Here is an 18,346-nt window from a genome sequence, read left to right on the forward strand (position 1 = left end):
AATTCTTAAGTTACAGCATTTTAATGATATAGATTGTATGGTTAACCATTTGGCGGAAAATTAACTTTGTGGACAGCACTATAACTATACCCGAAGAACTAACGCGTTCTAACAGCAAAAACACCCTAACGCGACGTTAATACCAGACCCGAGCGGACATTTTTTATTTGTGGAGCGCGCAACAAGAACGAGAAAAGAAACCGAAACGGAAAGCAGGCAAAAAGAGCTGCTGCCAGTGTAGAATCGCAAAGCAAAGAAAGAAGCAAGTGCGTGTGTTTTTAAACCGAAACCGAGAGAATCGAGCCAGGTAAATTGCACTTTAAGTCATAAGATCAGGAAATAAAGGAGTTAATTTAAAAAAAAAAATAAATGAAAAAGAAACCAAAGCCAAGCAGGCAGACGGCTTGCGTGTGTGTGTGTGCGTGAGTGGTGCTACTTTTGAAATTCTCTATACCCGCTTTGAATTTCGCGTTTGTTTAAAGGAATTGTGATTGAAAAGGAGACAAAGAGTTTTCGATGAAAAGTTACTAACTGGTTTAAAAAATGGTAACTGTATTTGAGGCACAAGTGTTTGTAAAAGAGACGCCCGCCGACGCACACACACACAGGCAGGAAAAAGGACGCCATGGAAGGCGGCTTAGTGTGCGTGAACGGTGAAGAATGGGAGAAGCGAAGACTAAAAGAGATCTTTAAATGGAGTTTTATGCATTTGAGGAGAACTTTCTTTGTCATTAACCCCGCCCCCGCAAAATACATCATTCGAATTTCGCCACTTTGGAGTAGTTGCCTTTTTACAAAATTTTTGGGTGTGCCGCCTTCAATGCGTCGGCGTTGCCACCACGTCGGCGTCCGCAGCAGCAGCGCAGGCAGTGACGGCGGCAGAGGCAAACACCATGCCGGTGTGGCTTTGTATCCGTATCCGTCTCGCTCTTTCTCTCCCTCTCTCTCTGTCTCTCGGGCTCAATCGAGCGCTCTCTCCTTTTTGTGCCTCGCCTTCCTTCGCCTCGCCCGCTCATCGCTCTGGTCCTTTGTGCCATCGCTTCGCCTTGACTTCTGGTTCATTGTCGTTGTCTCCTCTTTGTTTGCATTGTACGCCTGATTACACTTGCCAACATGTTTCTACCTTCTCGGCCAAACATCCTTGTGCAAGGTGCACGCACATAGCGAGTGCCCACTGTGGCCATTTGATCTTTGTATATGTTTCGTTCCCTTTTGCGTCTCGGTTTACTCAGATTATCGATACGAGGAGGATCGTCTTTTTGTTTTTCCTACACTTTTGTTGCGAAAAACTGCGTCGCACTTTCTGCAGGGTCGGTTTGTCAGTTCGTCTGTCCATCAGTCCGTCACTCACTCAGTCGTTCAATCGCTCAATCGCAGACGGGCAGACAGCCACCGCCCTAACTGGCGTCGCCTACATGCCTTTGTGTATGTGTGGTGTATGTGCTTGCGTGCCTGGCGTAGTGTGCCTGTGTGCGTGCCTCGCTGCATGTGTGAGTCCTTTACGAATGGAGTGGGTGGGCAGAGGCCGAGGAGGAAGAAGCAGAAGCGCAATCACAAGATTTTCGATTGTCAACTGCAATTTATACTACTGCTAAGAGAATTTTATGAACTACTCGCAACGCTGAATGCTAATGCCTTAAATTTAAGTAGTCGCTGTCAAGGATCTTAAATGCACGTTCTTGGCACAATCATATTTCTTAAGTATATTACTTTTATTAAATATTTCTACTTTATTGATATTAGTTTTAAAGTTGAACAAGTTTTGGAATTCAACGTAAAGCGCATTTGAGAACAAAACCCATTTAGACAAGTGAAATTTCATGATTGCTGTACTGAAATCTATTATTTGAAAATGAATGCTCTTCTTTTGTTCTAACCTGACCAAATTTATTTGTCAGTGACCCAATTTTGGCGCCAGAACTGTAAATATTTCCGAAAATCTTATCAATTTGTGTCTTGAAAATTTGATTAGGAGTGGAGTTTACATTCTGAATTTGCCCACCACTCCCGAAATTTGAGCAAATCGAATTATTTCGCTGCGATTTCAGGTAGCGGTCGGCAACAGAATGAATGTATCTTTGAAATTGGTTTATTGTCAGGGAGGAGGAGGGAGGGCGCCCCATAGAATTTGTGGCGGGTTTTCCCTTGAAGTCGGCTCGAATTTCGTGTACATATTTGCCAGTCGTTCACTGAGGACGAGTATATACATATAATGCTCTTTGCTGTCGCCTTTATTGGCGAATTTGTCAACGTTTGCTCAAACTCGAGTAAACATTGCATTGCGATACGGAGTGGAGGGACTGGGGGCAAACATGCCGTTTCGTCAAGTGCGATTCGCGGTTAACCAGCAATGCTCGATCGCACAATTGGCCTTAAAGCTGTCGATTTAAGCCCTAACTTTAACTGCGAACCATTTGGAAATAAACAGAAATCTTTTCCGGAATAACAATACAACAAAACTTGATATATTCTAAGAAGTTATAGGAGGAGGTTCACATATGGTTATAGAATTTCTTAGGGCAGTAAAGGTGGCACAAACATATTTTCGACTATTTACTGACGCATGTAATGTTTACAACTGGAATGATTCCAGGAACAGGGCTTTTGTTTATCAACATAGTAATTATATATCAATGCTGGTGCAGCTACTTCCTGGAAATAATGAGTGTGTAAGTGGGCATGGTCACTTTGGAAGTAACCCATACGATCTAATGATTCGCAGAACGGAGACACCGGTCGTCTGCCAGGGCATTTGTGCGCTAAACATATGAAGCTCAAAGTCCGAAGCTCAATTGGGGAGCATGGGTAGCTGCGTGTATATATGTATGTATATGGGTGTGTGTAAGCCAAAGTGTTGAGAGGTCCCTTGTCACCGCTGCCATACATCCGTGTCTATGTACCATACATATATTGTGGGCACAGAAAGCGAGCGAATTTCTCATTTAATATGCAAACATCTGTGTGAAAGATGTTCGAAGGCTGCCGCTGTGATGTTCTGCTGTTCTGGGTGCTGTGAGTGGAAAACGTTTGCAGATTGAGCTGATTTTCATTTCGAGTGATATAGCCCTCGGTTCGAGCACTTGAGGCCACTAATTCCGCAGGAATTCGGTATGGTTCGGGCATACTATCATAATTGCTGGGGTGCACATTATTTTATTTGTATTGCTGTTGTTTTCGGAGGCATTTGGCGTGCCGAATGGGCATTGTTATTAATGCCAAATCAACAGAAATGTGGAAAATAGAAAAATATGTGTAGTCCGCACTAAAAATCAATCGCAGTAGGCCCCAGAAACCAAAATAAACAAATAGCGTCCGCGGCGAAGATAAGCGGCCCTGGTCGAATCCAATGCGATCCCCGATCTCCATCATATCCCCCACTCCGCCCGCCGATCATGAATTTTATTCAAATTCGAGCTCTTGGTGGCGTTCGATTTCGTTGCTGCGGTTTTCTGATTTGCCTATTTTGCGCTTCTTATCAAAGCCGCTATTTGTTCTCTGTCCGCGGAGGTACAGTAATCGAAACAAGTAAGAAAACATCGAGTATCAATTGTTTCACAAATTACAAATTGTATCCATGCCAGTGTTGGTTAGTGTGAATTTATGTAGATAGTATAGATTGAATTCATAGCTGTGCTTAATGTATGTTTAATTTGATGTATAATTTCTTTGTACGCATTTTCCGAAACTGAATTGGATTGAATCTATTGGATTTGATCGTCGTTTTATGGGAACCACTTCCAACAGGAGTCAGTTCCATTAACCCCGCGACCACAGCTGAGATTTATCTTGAATTGGAGTGTTGAGTACCCCCACGAAATGCAATCCCGTTCCCCGATACACAATTACTTTCCCATTCGAGGGCGATAATTAAATAACAATTCAAGAGTCCCGTTGACTGTTACACCACATATTTTGGTATTTCGGTGATTCTTCACGCCTTCTCTTTCTCTTAATTTTGTCTCGCTGTGCGTGTGTGTGTGTGTGCTTGTGCGAGGCTCCCCCTTTGCATATTGTTTATTCCCGCTGCCTGCGCTTGCCTCTGTTTTTGTTGCTTTCGCTGTTGCATGTGGGGTCATTGTGTGAATGGCAGCAAAATAAAGCAATAAAGCATACGCATCGACGCCGCCAAGGCTCATTAGTTTGTTATTGACTAAGGAGTGAGAAGAGGAAGAAGAATCAGATGGAAAATGGGTAGGTGGAGGGTGGGGAAGGGAAGGTTCGAGAAGTGGTGGAGGGGGCACCAGGAGCACGCCTTTATCTTTATCGGCAGCTGACGGTCAGTAAGTGTGTATGTGTGAGTATGCCCGCATTTCTTTGCTGCTTTTTTTTTCGACTCCTCTGCTTCCGGCTGACGTCGCTGCCTCTGCCGACGCTGACGTCGCAGTCGCTGCGGGCTGCATGAGAAGTTTCTGCTGCCATTGATCGCGACTCGCTCTCTCAGTCATCGTTTTTCGCTCGACTTTAACGGTTCTCGTGGGGATTTAATTCCAGCCTGCACACACAAATAAAACAAGCTACAAGACGCGGAGTGCCAAACGACTAAACTATTACTCTCACTAGTTAATTGCACAGTTACCACAGTTAGTTTTCACCCAGTTAAGAGAGATAGAAAGAGACCACCCGCGCAGTTCGCAAAAATTGTAAGTACCGGAAATCGAAGAATGGGGCAGCTAACGCAGCACCAAAGGGGTCTAATGAATTATGTATAAAATCAAAGAGGATCCGTTTACAACAGACACACTTCGAGTGCCCACTGTGAATTTCTAATCAGAAAGGCTGTGTCCGCGGCTGCTCTTTGCGGAAAATGAATGCTAATTGGCCACGCTAGCTAACTTGTTGTTGTTACCACTTTTTAATACACAACTTACAACTGTCGCACGCCTCTCGGAGTTTTAATTAACCGCAACGATAGAGAGGGAGAGAGAGAGAGCGAGAATTGGAGACCGAGAGAATCAGCGAAGAGAGTTGGAGCAGCAGGAAAAGAGAAGAAAAGCGAACCGGTTTAGTGGGCGCTCTGGTTCTTTTTTCGTTGCTGCTTTCCTCCGATTTACTTTGTCTTAGTTTTTATCCTTTTTTCACTGAGCCATGAAAAAGTAGAAGGAGAAGCAGAAGAAGGTGACTCTGCGTGGGCAGGCGACAAATTTATTGGCACTTATTCGCTTATTCCCGCTTTTCCGCCCTTTCTTGTCTATAAAGAAAAAAGGAAGCCCCCAAGCTTTGAATATTCAAATATTTATTGTAATTATTTTCAACACCGGCCCACAGCGTAGTTGATTTAAGTGCGCGCTCATTTGATACCCTGTAATGGGTGAGAGTGGAGGGTATATTATGCTACCGGCAAAGTGTGATAGACTGAGGAAAAATGTGCATGCATTCATGAAATCAGACATTACTCAGCACAGTTTAGTCACCAATTTGGATTGAATATATATTTAATTTATACAAATACAAATACTAAACAAAATCGTTCTCTATCAGAAAGTTTAAAAAAGTTATCACAATTAGATAACTACTCCAGACAGAAAGAGAAAGTTAAGCAAATTAACTTATCTATTCATATTAGCTTTAACTATATCTATAACATTGTCATGGCTTTTTAAAGCTTAACACAACTAGATAACTTCCAACGGAATTAGAAAGTACGAAAAGAACAGAGTGTTGCACCTATCCCTCCATTAAAAGCGTATCTCTTGCCCTGAAGTGTAATTCTCTTCGCTACAAAAACTAGGGTTCTTCCATCATTGCTACTTGTCTTCCAGATTACACATTGTTGAAATATTTTCAAGTACCATACACGCATACAGCCCCACGGCAACATATTTCGTATGCCATTTCGGGTTTTGCGCCTTGCAAAAAGAAGTTGGCATACGTTTCTAGCCATCATACAATACATACATTCATACATACATATATGTAAATAGTGAAGGAACGGTCGTACAAAGACATATCGGACGTTCTCAACGAGCTCATAAAATTTTACGGTTCTTGCTGATGATTTTATGCGTTTTGTGCCTCATTATATTTCGTACATACATATGTGTGTGATGGCGATTGTGTGGCGGTTTTGATAGTTTTTGAATGGCAGGCCAAGAGGAAGAAGATATTTTCAAGTGCGTCTAATTTTACGATCGATGCCCCATACCCCATACCCACACTATGCCCCATTCTTTCTTCTTTCCTTTATTCTTTGCATGTTTGCTTGTGTGTGGCATGGTACGAGAATATCTTGAAGATATGATAAAAACCGGCTAGATAAGCCGTTCGTATCTGTATCTGTATCTGCTGTCATGTTGTGAAAAACTTGACTGGAGCACGTCTCCACAATGTGTACACTCTGCAAGTTCTTATTTCGTGGGGCAGGTAATGTTTGCCAAGATCGCCGAGACTGGCCAAACATGCCTAAATTCGGGAAAAATGTTTCGCTAAAACATGGGTGGTGGTACATGTATTAATCACGTAGCACCCGATCTTGGGGCCTTTTTTGCTGTCAAAAGTCACCCGCATTGAGTGAATCACTTGCTGATATCGCTTTTCCTTTGTTTTCCTACGAACACTGCATTTATCAATTGAAGAACCGTGTTCCTGCACACTAAACTCCACCCATTTTCCCAATCGCAGCCGAAACACGACTTCCTCTGGTGTTATCGTCATTATTAATACAGATATAGAAGAATAGGTTTCTGGGTACCGTTAACAATGATTCTATATTTTATTTTTGGCCATGTGAATGTATCCATATCAAATGTGATTGTAAAGACACACGAAACTGAAATGGGGAGGGAGCTTGTCCGTTGTCCGCTGTCCGTACAGAACATTCCGAATTGACCGGAAATGATAATTGAAAAAAATATTTTCTCTTTTCTTTGGGTCTTGTCAACTTGTGCGTGTGATATGTGTGGTGCAAAGGAGGAGTGGAGGAGTGGAGTGTGTGTGTACTTGCTTGCTACTAATTATGGAATGCATTCATTTTACGTATCGTATCATTTTCATTATGCCACAACTCCAGTACAGCACTCTCGCCCAGCAACAACAAGAATTGTATCCGGTGGTTACTTGAGACACTCGGCTTGTTGTCAATGTTTTGATATAGTGGCCTGGCCCATTGCTCTTCTCGGTTTCGTTATTGCCTCCTGGTTCTTGCATATTTTTGGCTTAGTGGTTTGGCTTAAAACGTTGACAAGGCCCAATTCGGGCTAAAAAGCACGAAAAGTCATTGTGAAGTTAGACATGGGGTATTTGCATGCAAACTTGTTTTCCAGACGGAACATTCAATTATTTGAATTTTTGCATAGCTTTTCTGATTATTGGAATTGATTGAGTATGAATTTTGCGTCTATTAATAAGATTTGATAAGCAAAAATAGCACTTTGATCAATGTGATAATACAAGATTCAAACTATTAGTATATTTCAACTGCGTCTAGACTGAAAGTTACTATATTCATTTATTGTAAATAAATATATGCTATAAACTTTGCAAAACCAAGCGATTGTTTGTCAGGAAGAATACATTTCTTTCGCACGCTTTTCGGGAATCATAATCTTTTTAAGATTGCATCCGCATTGTGGGTGTGCGTTTGTGTGTGTGGGAGGCCACAACAAGAATGTTTCTTGATGACAATTAAAGTGGACAGCGACTGCACAGTACAGTATATGTATGCTATGCGCTCAATAAAGCCAAATGCATCGCCTGATTGCGGCTTAGGCGTGGCTTATCAGCGGCAGCGAAGGCAACAATGCAACGAAAGTGCACTCTGCTTTCTTCTGCTGCTCCTGCCTCGCCGTCTTATTGTTCTCCCACTCGAAACTTGGGTCTACTTGAGCCTGATTGAGGGAAACTTTCCACTCAATTGAGAGGAGGATGGCTGGACGGACTGACGGTTGGATGGATGGATGGATTGGATTGAATGGATGGATGTTTGATGTGTGCGAGCGATGCCATTAACGATCTCTCTTGATTAGTTTATAAAAGTTCAATTGCGCTGGTGCGCATGCACTCTGCTCTCAGGCATTGTCCCTACCACAAATGGTGAAACTTTTCAATTTTAATTGCACAACAATGTACACATCATGATGCCACACTGCCACTGATCTTGGAGGGAGTGCAAATGGTTTTATTGGAATGGAGAACGGATAATGGATAATGGGAATGGGAATGGGAATGGGAAATAGTGGCTATGCGCCTGCGCTTTAACAAGCCAGGCCAGCATCTCCCAAACGCACACACACACATTAATTTGTTTGACCGGCCGGCTAGACATTCAGACGGTCACTCAGCCGGCACATTCCAGCACAATCAATTTAATTTACGTATCAAAACGTCTCATCGCTCCCTCGCCGGCAGGCGAGAGAATGAGATGGCCAGATGGATAGATAGCGTTGGAAGGAGGCGACTGAGCTGCCATGTCAGCTTGGCTATTTTTAGCTATATTCCAAAATCAGTTGGCTATCAAATCTAGTTGTCTTAGAAGTTAGATGAACAGAAACCCTAAATTTAATCCCACGGCTGGTCAGTTTTTAGTTTTAGGTTTCAGTTTCTAATGATACATCGATGTGTTTAAATATGATATAATCCAGTATATTTTCTCAACTTTGTTTACCCATATTATTCAGCTGAGTTTCTTTCGTCAGCACTATTCGCAGAAGAATGGAATGCAGGAGCAGCCAGCAAAGTGATACACAACAGCTTGGAGTGTCAAAATTGATAGGCGGCTGCATCCGAAAGGCAGAGGGAATGGGAATGGGAATGGGAACGAATTGAAGCTCACACTCACGCCTCTTTGTGCTGTTGCTTCTTTTATTTTATTTTCGAACACACTCCATTGTTGATAAATGCGCTTTTATTTATAGACTGCGGCTGCTGTTTTGTGAGCTGCGAGCTCTGCTCTGCGTTTTCCTTTGTCGTCGTCCATCGGCGCGACAGCTCAAGGGGGAAGGGAGGGATCGGGATCCAAATGAGGGGAGGGCGTGTGAAAGTGGGCGCACATGTCAAATGCCATGTCTAATTGAATTAAACTAATAAAAAACGAAGACACAAAGGCACCGAAAACTGTCGTTGTTGTCGCCCATTAAGTAATTTTCATAGATTACACATTTAGCCGGTCTTCCACCCTTGAGTCACTTCACTCCATAACTTCAAAACTGCCCGCCTCCTAAATTAAATGGGGAGAAATGCAGTGGTGCTTTTCTAATTCGAATTTTTGACATTCAAGTGCACTTTACTTGAGAACATAAGACATTTGCTATAATTTATGAAGTAAAGGAAAAGTAGTTTCAGAACGTGCTTTCCAATACCTTTTCAAGTTTATCACTGGAAGGATGTATTTTCGCACTGATCTGGCAACCCTGTGCAAGTGTGTCCTAATGCATCGAATAAACGTTGGACCGCACTCAATTATTTTCACACGCCCCACCGCATGGGGTTGTGGGCAGAGGACGAGGATGGGGGACGATGACGATAAAGGGGAAGTGAAAGAAGGAGAAACAACAGTTGTTGCTATGTCGGCATGGCAACGTGCAATGACCAGACCCGCTAATGTTATTATTGTTGTAGTTCCCTGCCAAATGCCGGCAACCCTCGCGCTCTCGAGTCCTTCGGCTCTTACTCACTCACGCTCTGCTCTCTCCCTCTCTCTCTCTCTCTCTCTTCCGATGTCCTTTTCCTTGATGCGTCATGCGCGCCAGTTTACTTGCGCTTTTATGTTATTGCCTTACCTTCTATGACCAAATTTAGTGGGCACAATGGGGGAGTATTTCGGCATATTTCGGCCATTACTCATCCGGTTTGGATAGACATAGGCCAGGAATTAATAGCCTCATTCTTTGCCCATCGGAGATATGTGGCTCGCTGCGCTATCACTCCGATCGAAATACATAACCGAGGAGCTTCAGTTGGCCTGGTATACGTATGGTATTGTGTCGGGTTGTCTCATATTAATTGCTTCACTGGGTTCGTTGAACCCACAGAGTCTTGAAACTTGAGGTCTCTTTTCTTGTTACGTATTTAAATTGATATGATGTATTTGTGCCGAGTGCACGATTGTTTGCTTTCGGTGCAAATTTGTAGCATTTTGTTTTATATCTAATCGGAATTACAAACCCTAAGGGCTTGTGTACTCAAGCTGTTCTTCTTATTTGTTATAAATTTATACATCGTATTTGATAAAGGTAATAAACACATTGCTCACACCTTTGTTTAGTTGACAACGCCTTAGACATCGCAAGTGAGTCAAAGCTCTTCGGCGAAACACCAATGTCAGAACGTTTTAATTTGCACCTATCAGTTGGGGAATCATTCACATCGGTAATATTTTGCTTCCTGCCTCGTCCACGTCTTGACTCACGTCCAACTAACTAGGCAATAATAAATTGAAGCTAATGAGTCACTGATGGATTCCCGGAGAATTCTTAATTTGCATATGGCGCACCACGTGCCGGTGGTGCGTGTGCTTCTGTTAAAAGTGGAAGTGGAATTGGATGATGGGTCGGATGTGGGAGGCTGTTGATTCACCGGGTCTAGAGAAAGCCGTCGGAACAGCTGCTCTTTTGCCTTTGTTGTCGGGTTTGGTGTGTGTGCGTGTGTGTTTGCCGCCATTTTTTAGCTGCACATGAGCACACACAACACCTTCCCCGTTTTATTTCCCACTTACAACCCCTAAAAATGCAAAAACTTCTTACGGCCGAAAAATGTGTTGGTTCTTTGCTACGGTTTCTGTTTCATTCACTCTGGCAAAAATGTTGTGTGTGTAATTCGATTTTGCTTGAACATGACGCATTGCACGCTAAAAAAAAAAAATACCCTCCTCCCCATTTCTCTTTTCTTTGGTGCAGTGTCTGTTTCGTTGTTTCATACAAAACTTCCCAGTATAATGAAAAACATTCAAGAGTCGATGAATCATTTGAGGCGCTGAAATTGTTGACGATTACTGCCGTCTCGTTGGGCCGTTACAGTACTTATTGGGTAATTGGAGACGATAGTGGAATAAATTTTATTAAAATTATAATTAATAATTTAGAGAATATACTTTTTCAAAATTGTTGGGCTATCAGTTATTAAACTTATCGGCAAAATTAATTAAAAATATTGATTAAATGAATGCCATTAGCGTATCACAATTGTTTTCTTCATCGTCTAGCCTAATTGATAAGCCCTAAGTAAGTGGTGGATGCAATCGGCAATCCTTAATGAGGTCATCGAATTGCATTGAAAGATCTAGAGTGCGTCTCTGTGAAAATGTCAATCGCAAAAAATAGGAGAAACACTATCTAAAAATATAAACTGCCGCCGCACTTGTGCCATTTTCCACTCTACAATGCTTCACATTTAAACTAATTACTCGCTTCATTTGCTTTCAGTTTACACTAGCGACTAAAGGAGGATCAGCAGGAAAAAATGGGAAAAGCTCAGAGCAAGCGTTCAATCGACATCACCACCGATCCCAAGAAGGTCGGAGAGGGCGATGAGGTCGCCGGCAAGGTGGAGAAAATCGATGTGGACCAGAAGACGGACGCGCCGGCTGTGAACGGAGACGCTGCCACGCCCAAAGAGGGTGGTGATGAAGCGGCGGCGGTAGAGGTAAGCAAATCATATCCTCAAATGTGTGCGGCTCATGATTGATGTATAACTTTCGTCAATAGAAAAAGGAAACTGAGGAGCATTCTGAGAACGACAAAGATCTGACCACCGAAAAGAGTGCCGGAGTCGCTGAGGGTGGCGATGCGGTCGCTGAAACGCCCAAGAGCGAGGAGGGTTCTCCCAAGGAGGCTGCTGCTGGTGAGGATATCACCCCGCTGGCAGATGAAAGCATTAAGTCCAAGTCCAAGAAGGACAAGGTCAAGAAGAAGTGGTCCTTCCGAAGCATCTCCTTCGGCAAGAAGGACAAACAGAAACCGGCCAAGTCGGAGGAGGCTACGTCGCCCACCTCTGGCACAACGTCGCCCACGACGGCCGAGGCAGAGGCTGCTCCAGCTGGGGATGCAGCTCCCGCAGAACCATCGGTGGCTACAAATGGCGAGGCTGAAAAGCCAGCTGAGGTAAGTTGACACTCGAACTAGTTCAAGAGGAATTTTATTTAAAATCTCTAAATGTTATCAGACTCCCACTGCAACCAGCGAGCCGGCGTCCAAGGATGAGAAGCCCGCCGAAAATGGATCAGCGACCGAGCAGGAGAAACAAGCCAACGGAGAAGCCGAAAAGGCGGCGCCAGCACCTTCCACAGTTGAGGAAGCGGCGAAGCCCAAGCCCGCCGAGGAACCAGCCACAGTCACTGCCACCGAGTCGAACACCACTGCCACCGAAGAAGTTCCCGTGAAAGAGAGCCAGCCAGAGCCCGAAGTGGTGACCAATGGACATGGAGCCGGAGAGGCGCTGACCAACGGATCAAGCAATGGACTGGCCGAGTCCCCAGTGACCGAGACAGCACCTGTCGCTGACAACATTCCGAGCAACGTTGATGACGAGCAGCCACACCAGAATGGCACCAATGGCACCACCACGCCTCCGCCCACTCCCGTGGCCACGGAGATCGAGAAGGGACAGCAAATTGAGGTAAACAACCACACAAGAACAGACAGCACCACACAACACAACAGCAAAAACTTCACTGTAAATACAAGTACAACAACAACAAAAACAAAAACAACCGAAATCACAGAGAACACTGCACTAAAAACAATAAGTACAGATACAGAAAGAACTTGCACAAGCACTGTGACCGAGACCGTTGTAGCAGCCGCAGAGTTAGTTCAGACCCAAACAATCCTAACCAAAACAACAAACACGATCCTTCCCACCTCCCACACGCAGGCCAGCAGTGAAGTGATTGAAACAGTGACCCCCAGCCAAGCGGAAGAGGAAGTTGTGGCAGCGATCATCAAGGCGGTTAGCAGCGAACTTGAAGCCGAAACGGAGACTGAGGCGGAGGCCGAGGGATTCGTGGTTGTTGCTCCTGTGTCCACCGAAGTCGAAGTCCCCGTTTCCATTTCCCCCATTGAACCCGTGGCTGAGGTTTCCCAAGTTAAAATTGAACCTCTTGTCGATATTCCCGAAGTTGAAGCCAAGTCCGTACCAGAAGTTTCTGAAGTGAAAACGGAAGTTTCCGAATTAGAATCCGAGTCCGTCATTGTGGAGACGAGAAGCAGGAGTCCGCCACCTCCATTGCCCAAATCCCCGCCTCCGTCTCGTGTCTCCGCATTTGTGCTGTCCGAGGATGTTATCGAGGAGCAGCAGGTTACCCCTAACGTTCCCGAAGTAAACGACGTGAAGACCGATGAGATCAAACAGCAGGCAATCAGCATAGTGGCTGAAATCACCGAACAGGCAGCGGAAATTGTCACCGAACAAGAGAAACAAGTGGAGGAGGCCAAGGTGGATTCTGTTCCTGAAACAATTGAGGAAACCAGCTCCACTGTTGTGGTTGAGGAAGTTTTGCCAGTTCAAAACGATGAAGTAACGGCTCCTTCTCCTATTCCTGATGAAGTCCAGAAACCTATTGAGGATCAAGATACACCCGACGAAAAAGAGTCCTACCCAGTTCCAGATCCCATTGATCCGGCGGCCGTAAGCGATGAGGTTGCTGTTACAGAATCTGTAGATTTCGAAGTTGAGAAAGAAACCGTTAGCATCAGCTCCAACGTTGCTGAATCTTCTTCAGTGTGCGACGAGCAGGCGGTAATCGAAAATCAGGATGAAATCCTCCAAGAACAGCCAGCAGCTGTTGAGGAAACCACCGAACAAGAGACATCAGACCAGCAAGTTATTTCCGAGGAGGCGCATAGCGATAACGATAAGGAGAATGAAATCGACCTGGTTGGAAACATCATTAGCGATCTGGATGCTCCGATTACCAAAGCAGGTGGCGATCTGCTGGTAGAGTTGGATGTGAGACCCGCGGAACAGGAGGGCGAGAGCAACAACAAGGTGAATAGCAACTGGCAGTGATTCTTAAAACTGCAACCTCAAGTCTTCAAAACACATCGACTTCAACACACCATATAACCATTCTTGCATCTGCCGCTCCATTTGGTGGGCATGGAGCTATGTCCTGGGCGTGCTTCTTCTGCTTTCTCCACTCTGTGTGTGTTTCCCATTCGAATGGCATCAGATATTCTGCTGCTGGTAGCGCGCTTGTTGCCGTAGTTGTTAATACGTAGTTCGTTAGTGTTTGGTACATTGATTGATGTTGATTGAATTGCTCGGGGATTGCATGATTTTTTTTGGTGACATAAAGCGAATGAAGTACGTAATACTAAACCGAGGATAGCGACTGCATTGTATTAACCGCAAGATACCCAGTCCATAAACACAACCTAAAACGCATTCATCCTAATCCTCCACACATGCACACCAAAATACAAATTTAGAAAACAGAAAATTATTCAAAACCCAATCCATTTTATACCGCTCTGTCCTAACCCAATATCTGTTTGGCTGTCGTAACTCTTGGCTCTCACTAAAACCAAAGACCATAAATACACAACTGTACCTTAATGTTGAAAACACTACACACACACACGCACAATTCGCAAATCGCTTATTATTAAATACATTATTTTGTATACTATTTCGTTTTGTTTTTGCGCCGACGATTGCCTTTGTCATTGTCGCGAACTTTCTTTCCCCTTAATTGTTGTTGTTGTGCTTTCAGTTTTTAATCTTTTTTATGCGACACACAAAGCAAAATCCTTGATCAGATAAACAACTTATAATCTCCATTGTTTGTTCACAGGTGGATCTCGCCAAGGATCTGAAGGAGAAGAATGCCGCCGCGGCAGACGTTACAACACAGGAACAACTGCCCGTTACATGCGAATAATCCTACTCATAATTATTATATATAATATTACATATTATTAAAAACAAAACAACAAACGATACAAGCAACAACAAAAGAACGCAACGTAAAACAACAAACAATTACAAGATAAACGAGATAAAAACAAAACAAAACAAAAAACAAGTAAAAATACATTTTTAAACATTTACATATTTTAAATAATTTTTGTACGAACTTCATATCCCTAATCCAAGATATACGCAAGCAAAAGTCCGAGTTACACGCGACACCACCATCCACGCCACCAATGCAACCACTGCAAGCAACCACCACCACACCCCACTCAAACACCACCCACGCGCAGGCATCAATTGTTTTTTATTGATGCCTCTCAATTCCAGATCGGGTTAAGTCCCCAAAAACACATCCATCACCCATCAAGCACACACATCCACCACACATGCGCATACATACCATTCTCATATTGATGATCTTGATAGTGAAAGAATCAACAAATCATATACGATGAAATGATGAAAGTGAGGAGAATTTTTTGAATAATTTCTACTATACATTTAACTGTAAGTTCGAAGAAATTTGTAAAGAATTTTTGGACGAAATATTGGATAAAATATATATTATAAAATATAAAACCCAAAAGCGTGCTTCACTCATATCCGCCGGCTGAAAAAAAAAAACAAAACGAGAGAGATAGAAACGAGATACGAGATACGATGAACCGCAGAAAGGAAACAATGTTTTGAATGTTTTAATTCTGTTTCGAGTCGAGTCCCAATCCTCTTCTTTAATACACTACCAAAATAGTTTTTCTTTACAATATACACGATGTAACAGAGTGTTACGAAAATAATCACTTGTCCTGGTAACTGGAGTAAGCGCTAAGATTATGTTCTAAGTACATTCTTAATATTTCGTAATGGTTAATTTAACGTAACAAAATGTTACTACAAACAAACTACAAAAGCTCCAACGAAAGCTTCAAAAGCGAAACAAACGAAACTAAGAAATGATAAAGAAAAGCAAATACTAACTGTGCGTCTTTTGCAACTAAATAGAAAATCCTACTAAGTACACTAAATGTATTCAATAAATTAAAGCGTTAATTTTACGCTGCGCAACGTAAAGAAATATGGTCAACAAGAATTTGCCATCCAACAAAGAGGAGGCTTATATAGGTGAAACCAAATTGTTTCCAAATCAAATCTAAATCAGCATGTGACAAAAAAGCGCTGCTTGTGCAGGTGTAGTTGCTGCTGCTTCCGGCGATAATCCGGCACATTGCGGAGCATGAAAACGGCTGCGAAGAGAACGTAGAGCGACGACAGCATGAGGAGTACGGGAAAGGAGAAGACGATGTGCGCCATTCGGACCTTCCGCTGCGCTGTTGGAGGCGAGTAGATGTAGTCACCTGCAATGATGAACGAGTTCATTTAGTTACCAAGTACTGGGGACTAATAGATATCGTTAGTTCCATCCGTTCCATACAACAAAGGAAGAGGAGGCTTCTATGAATGGATGGCTATGCTAGACTACCTACCATTCCAGCTCTTGTAGGCGCAGCGCTCTCCATCGTAGTCGTTAACGCAGAGGCAGGAATGGAAGACTGTGTTGTTCACCATCGGATGCTGGAAGCAGTGGCCGCCATTCAGGCAAAAGCTAGTATTGTAAGCTTCGCTGCAGGGCAGCATCTGAATCTCTGTCTCCTTGTCGTTCGGGTTGGGCGTCGTGGAGTCTGGCGTACTGGACGAGCTGGGGTCAGGTGGCGGTTCTCCGGTGTGCGTAACGGTCTCGGGTGTAGTCACTGTCTCGGAATCAGTGATTGGTGTGCTGCTTTCGCTACCCAACCAGGTGTCGGTACTGGATCCGAGATTAACCCCATCCTGTTCCGGATCCGCAGCAATGGAATCGTCTGCGTTTGGCAGTTGGTCGCCCGAGTCCGGATTGGGATCCGTATCGGGATGCAGTTGGTCTGCCTCCTCCTGGGCCGAAGCCTCCAGTTTCTTGCGCTGCAGCTCCAGGCGATTGAGCAACTCAACCGCAGTCTCCTGGATCTGCTGCTGCAGCTCGTGCGCATGCTCATGCATGTGGCTGTGCTGATGCTGCACAATTTTCAGCGTATGCTCTCGGAGAAGTAAGATTCGGCTCGAACAACAATCTGCAGAATACAGTAGAAGGTGTGCGATTAAGAAAAAAGGACATTTCCAGTGAACGCCAAGATACAGAATAAACAACGTTGTAAAGCTCAAGTTGAAGTACAAAAAGCTTTCAGTTTTTAATGCGGCAATTTTTGAAATGATAAAATTGTCCTCCCATGGTATTATACTTATTTTTTTAAATTTTTAAAAAATCACAGTTTGTTCATAAAAACAATTAAAGGCAACTCAAAAAAATCTTTAAGAGTAATTCACATATCTATTATCTAAAGCTTACTTAATTTAGATTATACTTTCTTATCCACCAATCTTTAATAGAAAGCTAATACAACATTTTACACAGTTTTTAAGGAAGTTTTAGGGGTTTAGCATAACAAGTACTGCAAATATTTTATGCTTTGTTTTAGCTGTTTTTCCAGTTTTTTCGACGCTAGAAATAGCTATTTTTGTAGAAGAGCCTGGCAATACTGGCCGTTATATTGGAATCTAAAAATCAGGTGGATATTATGTACGTACCTGTGACGGCGACAATTGTTGAGAGCACGAAAATTACTTTGAAAATCCGAGTAAATGGGATTTGCATCATTGGAAAACGCTTGGGGTGGCGCTCCGAAAAATATTGGGTGGGTGGACCGATTGTCCACCACTAGGAAAACTGAGTCAATGAAGGGGTCTAAACGATCGAGGGATCGAGCGGCGTGCTGGCCGCAAATGCAATTTGGCGTCGCAACAGAAGCTGAAACATACTACACACTTGCATCTCCTTGTGGATTTTACTGCAAAATAAAAATAGAACATTTTAGCGCCTCCACATTTTCTGTCGCGCGAACGCACACACACGAAACAAAAAAAAAAAAAAAGAAAAGAAAAAGAAATAGCATTCAAAATTGGTGATCCAAAAGCTTTTTATAGATTATCTTAGACGTACTGGAGCTGCTATATGGCCTGTAGAAGGCTTCGACATTATAATTATTATAATGACTCGTGAATCATTTTATATATTGGGCAAGTAATTAATTAGTTAATCTAAAGAGCAGCAAGCGCGGGAAGCGGGCTCTTCTCTGCTCCACTTTGATTTTAGGTCTTGTTGCGCGCACGTCGGAAAAGAGACTGAGGAAAACAGAGCCAGAGAAACAGATGGACCTCATACCCGCATTGGCGGCATTGGCGTGCGCCATGAATGAAATCGATCGGTGAGCGGGGAGAGCGAAGAGAGCGCCCCCAAAGAGATGCGATTGCGATCGATAATGGTCAAAGAATCATATGGATATGCTAAGAGATGCAAAACCGCCCTTTAACAGTTATTCAATTTGCTAACGGCACTTTTCACTGCATACTTCTGGGGCACTAGAAAGATATATTACTCTGAGAAGTTAACTGATAAGACTTAAAGATGTAT

The 18,346-nt window shown here is 43.4% G+C and overlaps 2 protein-coding genes across 5 annotated transcripts; one reads left to right on the plus strand and one right to left on the minus strand.

Moving 5' to 3' along the window:
• The first annotated feature begins 119 nt into the window (after positions 1 to 119).
• Positions 120 to 15,426, plus strand: LOC6731516 (A-kinase anchor protein 200). Of its 4 annotated transcripts, XM_016179797.2 has the most exons (6): positions 121 to 307; positions 11,355 to 11,574; positions 11,637 to 12,032; positions 12,094 to 12,546; positions 12,805 to 13,917; positions 14,726 to 15,426. In XM_016179797.2, the coding sequence occupies exons 2-6, from the start codon at positions 11,392 to 11,394 to the stop codon at positions 14,810 to 14,812; spliced, it is 2,232 nt and encodes a 743-aa protein (XP_016024190.1). In that variant the 5' UTR covers positions 121 to 307; positions 11,355 to 11,391; the 3' UTR covers positions 14,813 to 15,426. The 4 variants fall into 4 exon arrangements, with proteins under 4 accessions (XP_016024191.1, XP_016024190.1, XP_016024193.1 ...); XM_016179798.2 differs by having other exon boundaries at positions 120 to 307; positions 12,094 to 13,917; XM_016179800.3 differs by lacking the exon at positions 12,805 to 13,917 and having other exon boundaries at positions 124 to 307.
• A 114-nt stretch (positions 15,427 to 15,540) lies between these two features.
• On the minus strand, positions 15,541 to 18,069 carry LOC6731517 (protein gurken). Its single transcript, XM_016178629.3, has 4 exons — positions 17,876 to 18,069; positions 17,464 to 17,723; positions 16,332 to 16,949; positions 15,541 to 16,202 (listed from the first exon to the last, which is right to left on the minus strand). Exons 2-4 carry the CDS (start codon positions 17,531 to 17,533, stop codon positions 16,003 to 16,005), a joined length of 888 nt encoding a protein of 295 aa, XP_016024196.1. The 5' UTR covers positions 17,534 to 17,723; positions 17,876 to 18,069; the 3' UTR covers positions 15,541 to 16,002.
• Between the last annotated feature and the right edge of the window lie 277 nt (positions 18,070 to 18,346).

Source organism: Drosophila simulans, chromosome 2L, assembly GCF_016746395.2.
Source record: "Drosophila simulans strain w501 chromosome 2L, Prin_Dsim_3.1, whole genome shotgun sequence".
NCBI classification, from domain to species: domain Eukaryota; kingdom Metazoa; phylum Arthropoda; class Insecta; order Diptera; family Drosophilidae; genus Drosophila; species Drosophila simulans.

Bases quoted from the DNA above. Each gene is read 5' to 3' on its own strand.
- LOC6731516 (XM_016179798.2), top strand. From the start codon at position 11,392: ATGGGAAAAGCTCAGAGCAAGCGTTCAATCGACATCACCACCGATCCC. The intron at 11,575-11,636 runs GTAAGCAAATCA...TTTCGTCAATAG, and splicing joins ATGAAGCGGCGGCGGTAGAG to AAAAAGGAAACTGAGGAGCA. The intron at 13,918-14,725 runs GTGAATAGCAAC...GTTTGTTCACAG, and splicing joins AGGGCGAGAGCAACAACAAG to GTGGATCTCGCCAAGGATCT.
- LOC6731517 (XM_016178629.3), bottom strand. From the start codon at position 17,533: ATGATGCAAATCCCATTTACTCGGATTTTCAAAGTAATTTTCGTGCTC. The intron at 16,950-17,463 runs GTACGTACATAA...TGTATTCTGCAG, and splicing joins AACAATTGTCGCCGTCACAG to ATTGTTGTTCGAGCCGAATC. The intron at 16,203-16,331 runs GTAGGTAGTCTA...TCATCATTGCAG, and splicing joins CGCCTACAAGAGCTGGAATG to GTGACTACATCTACTCGCCT.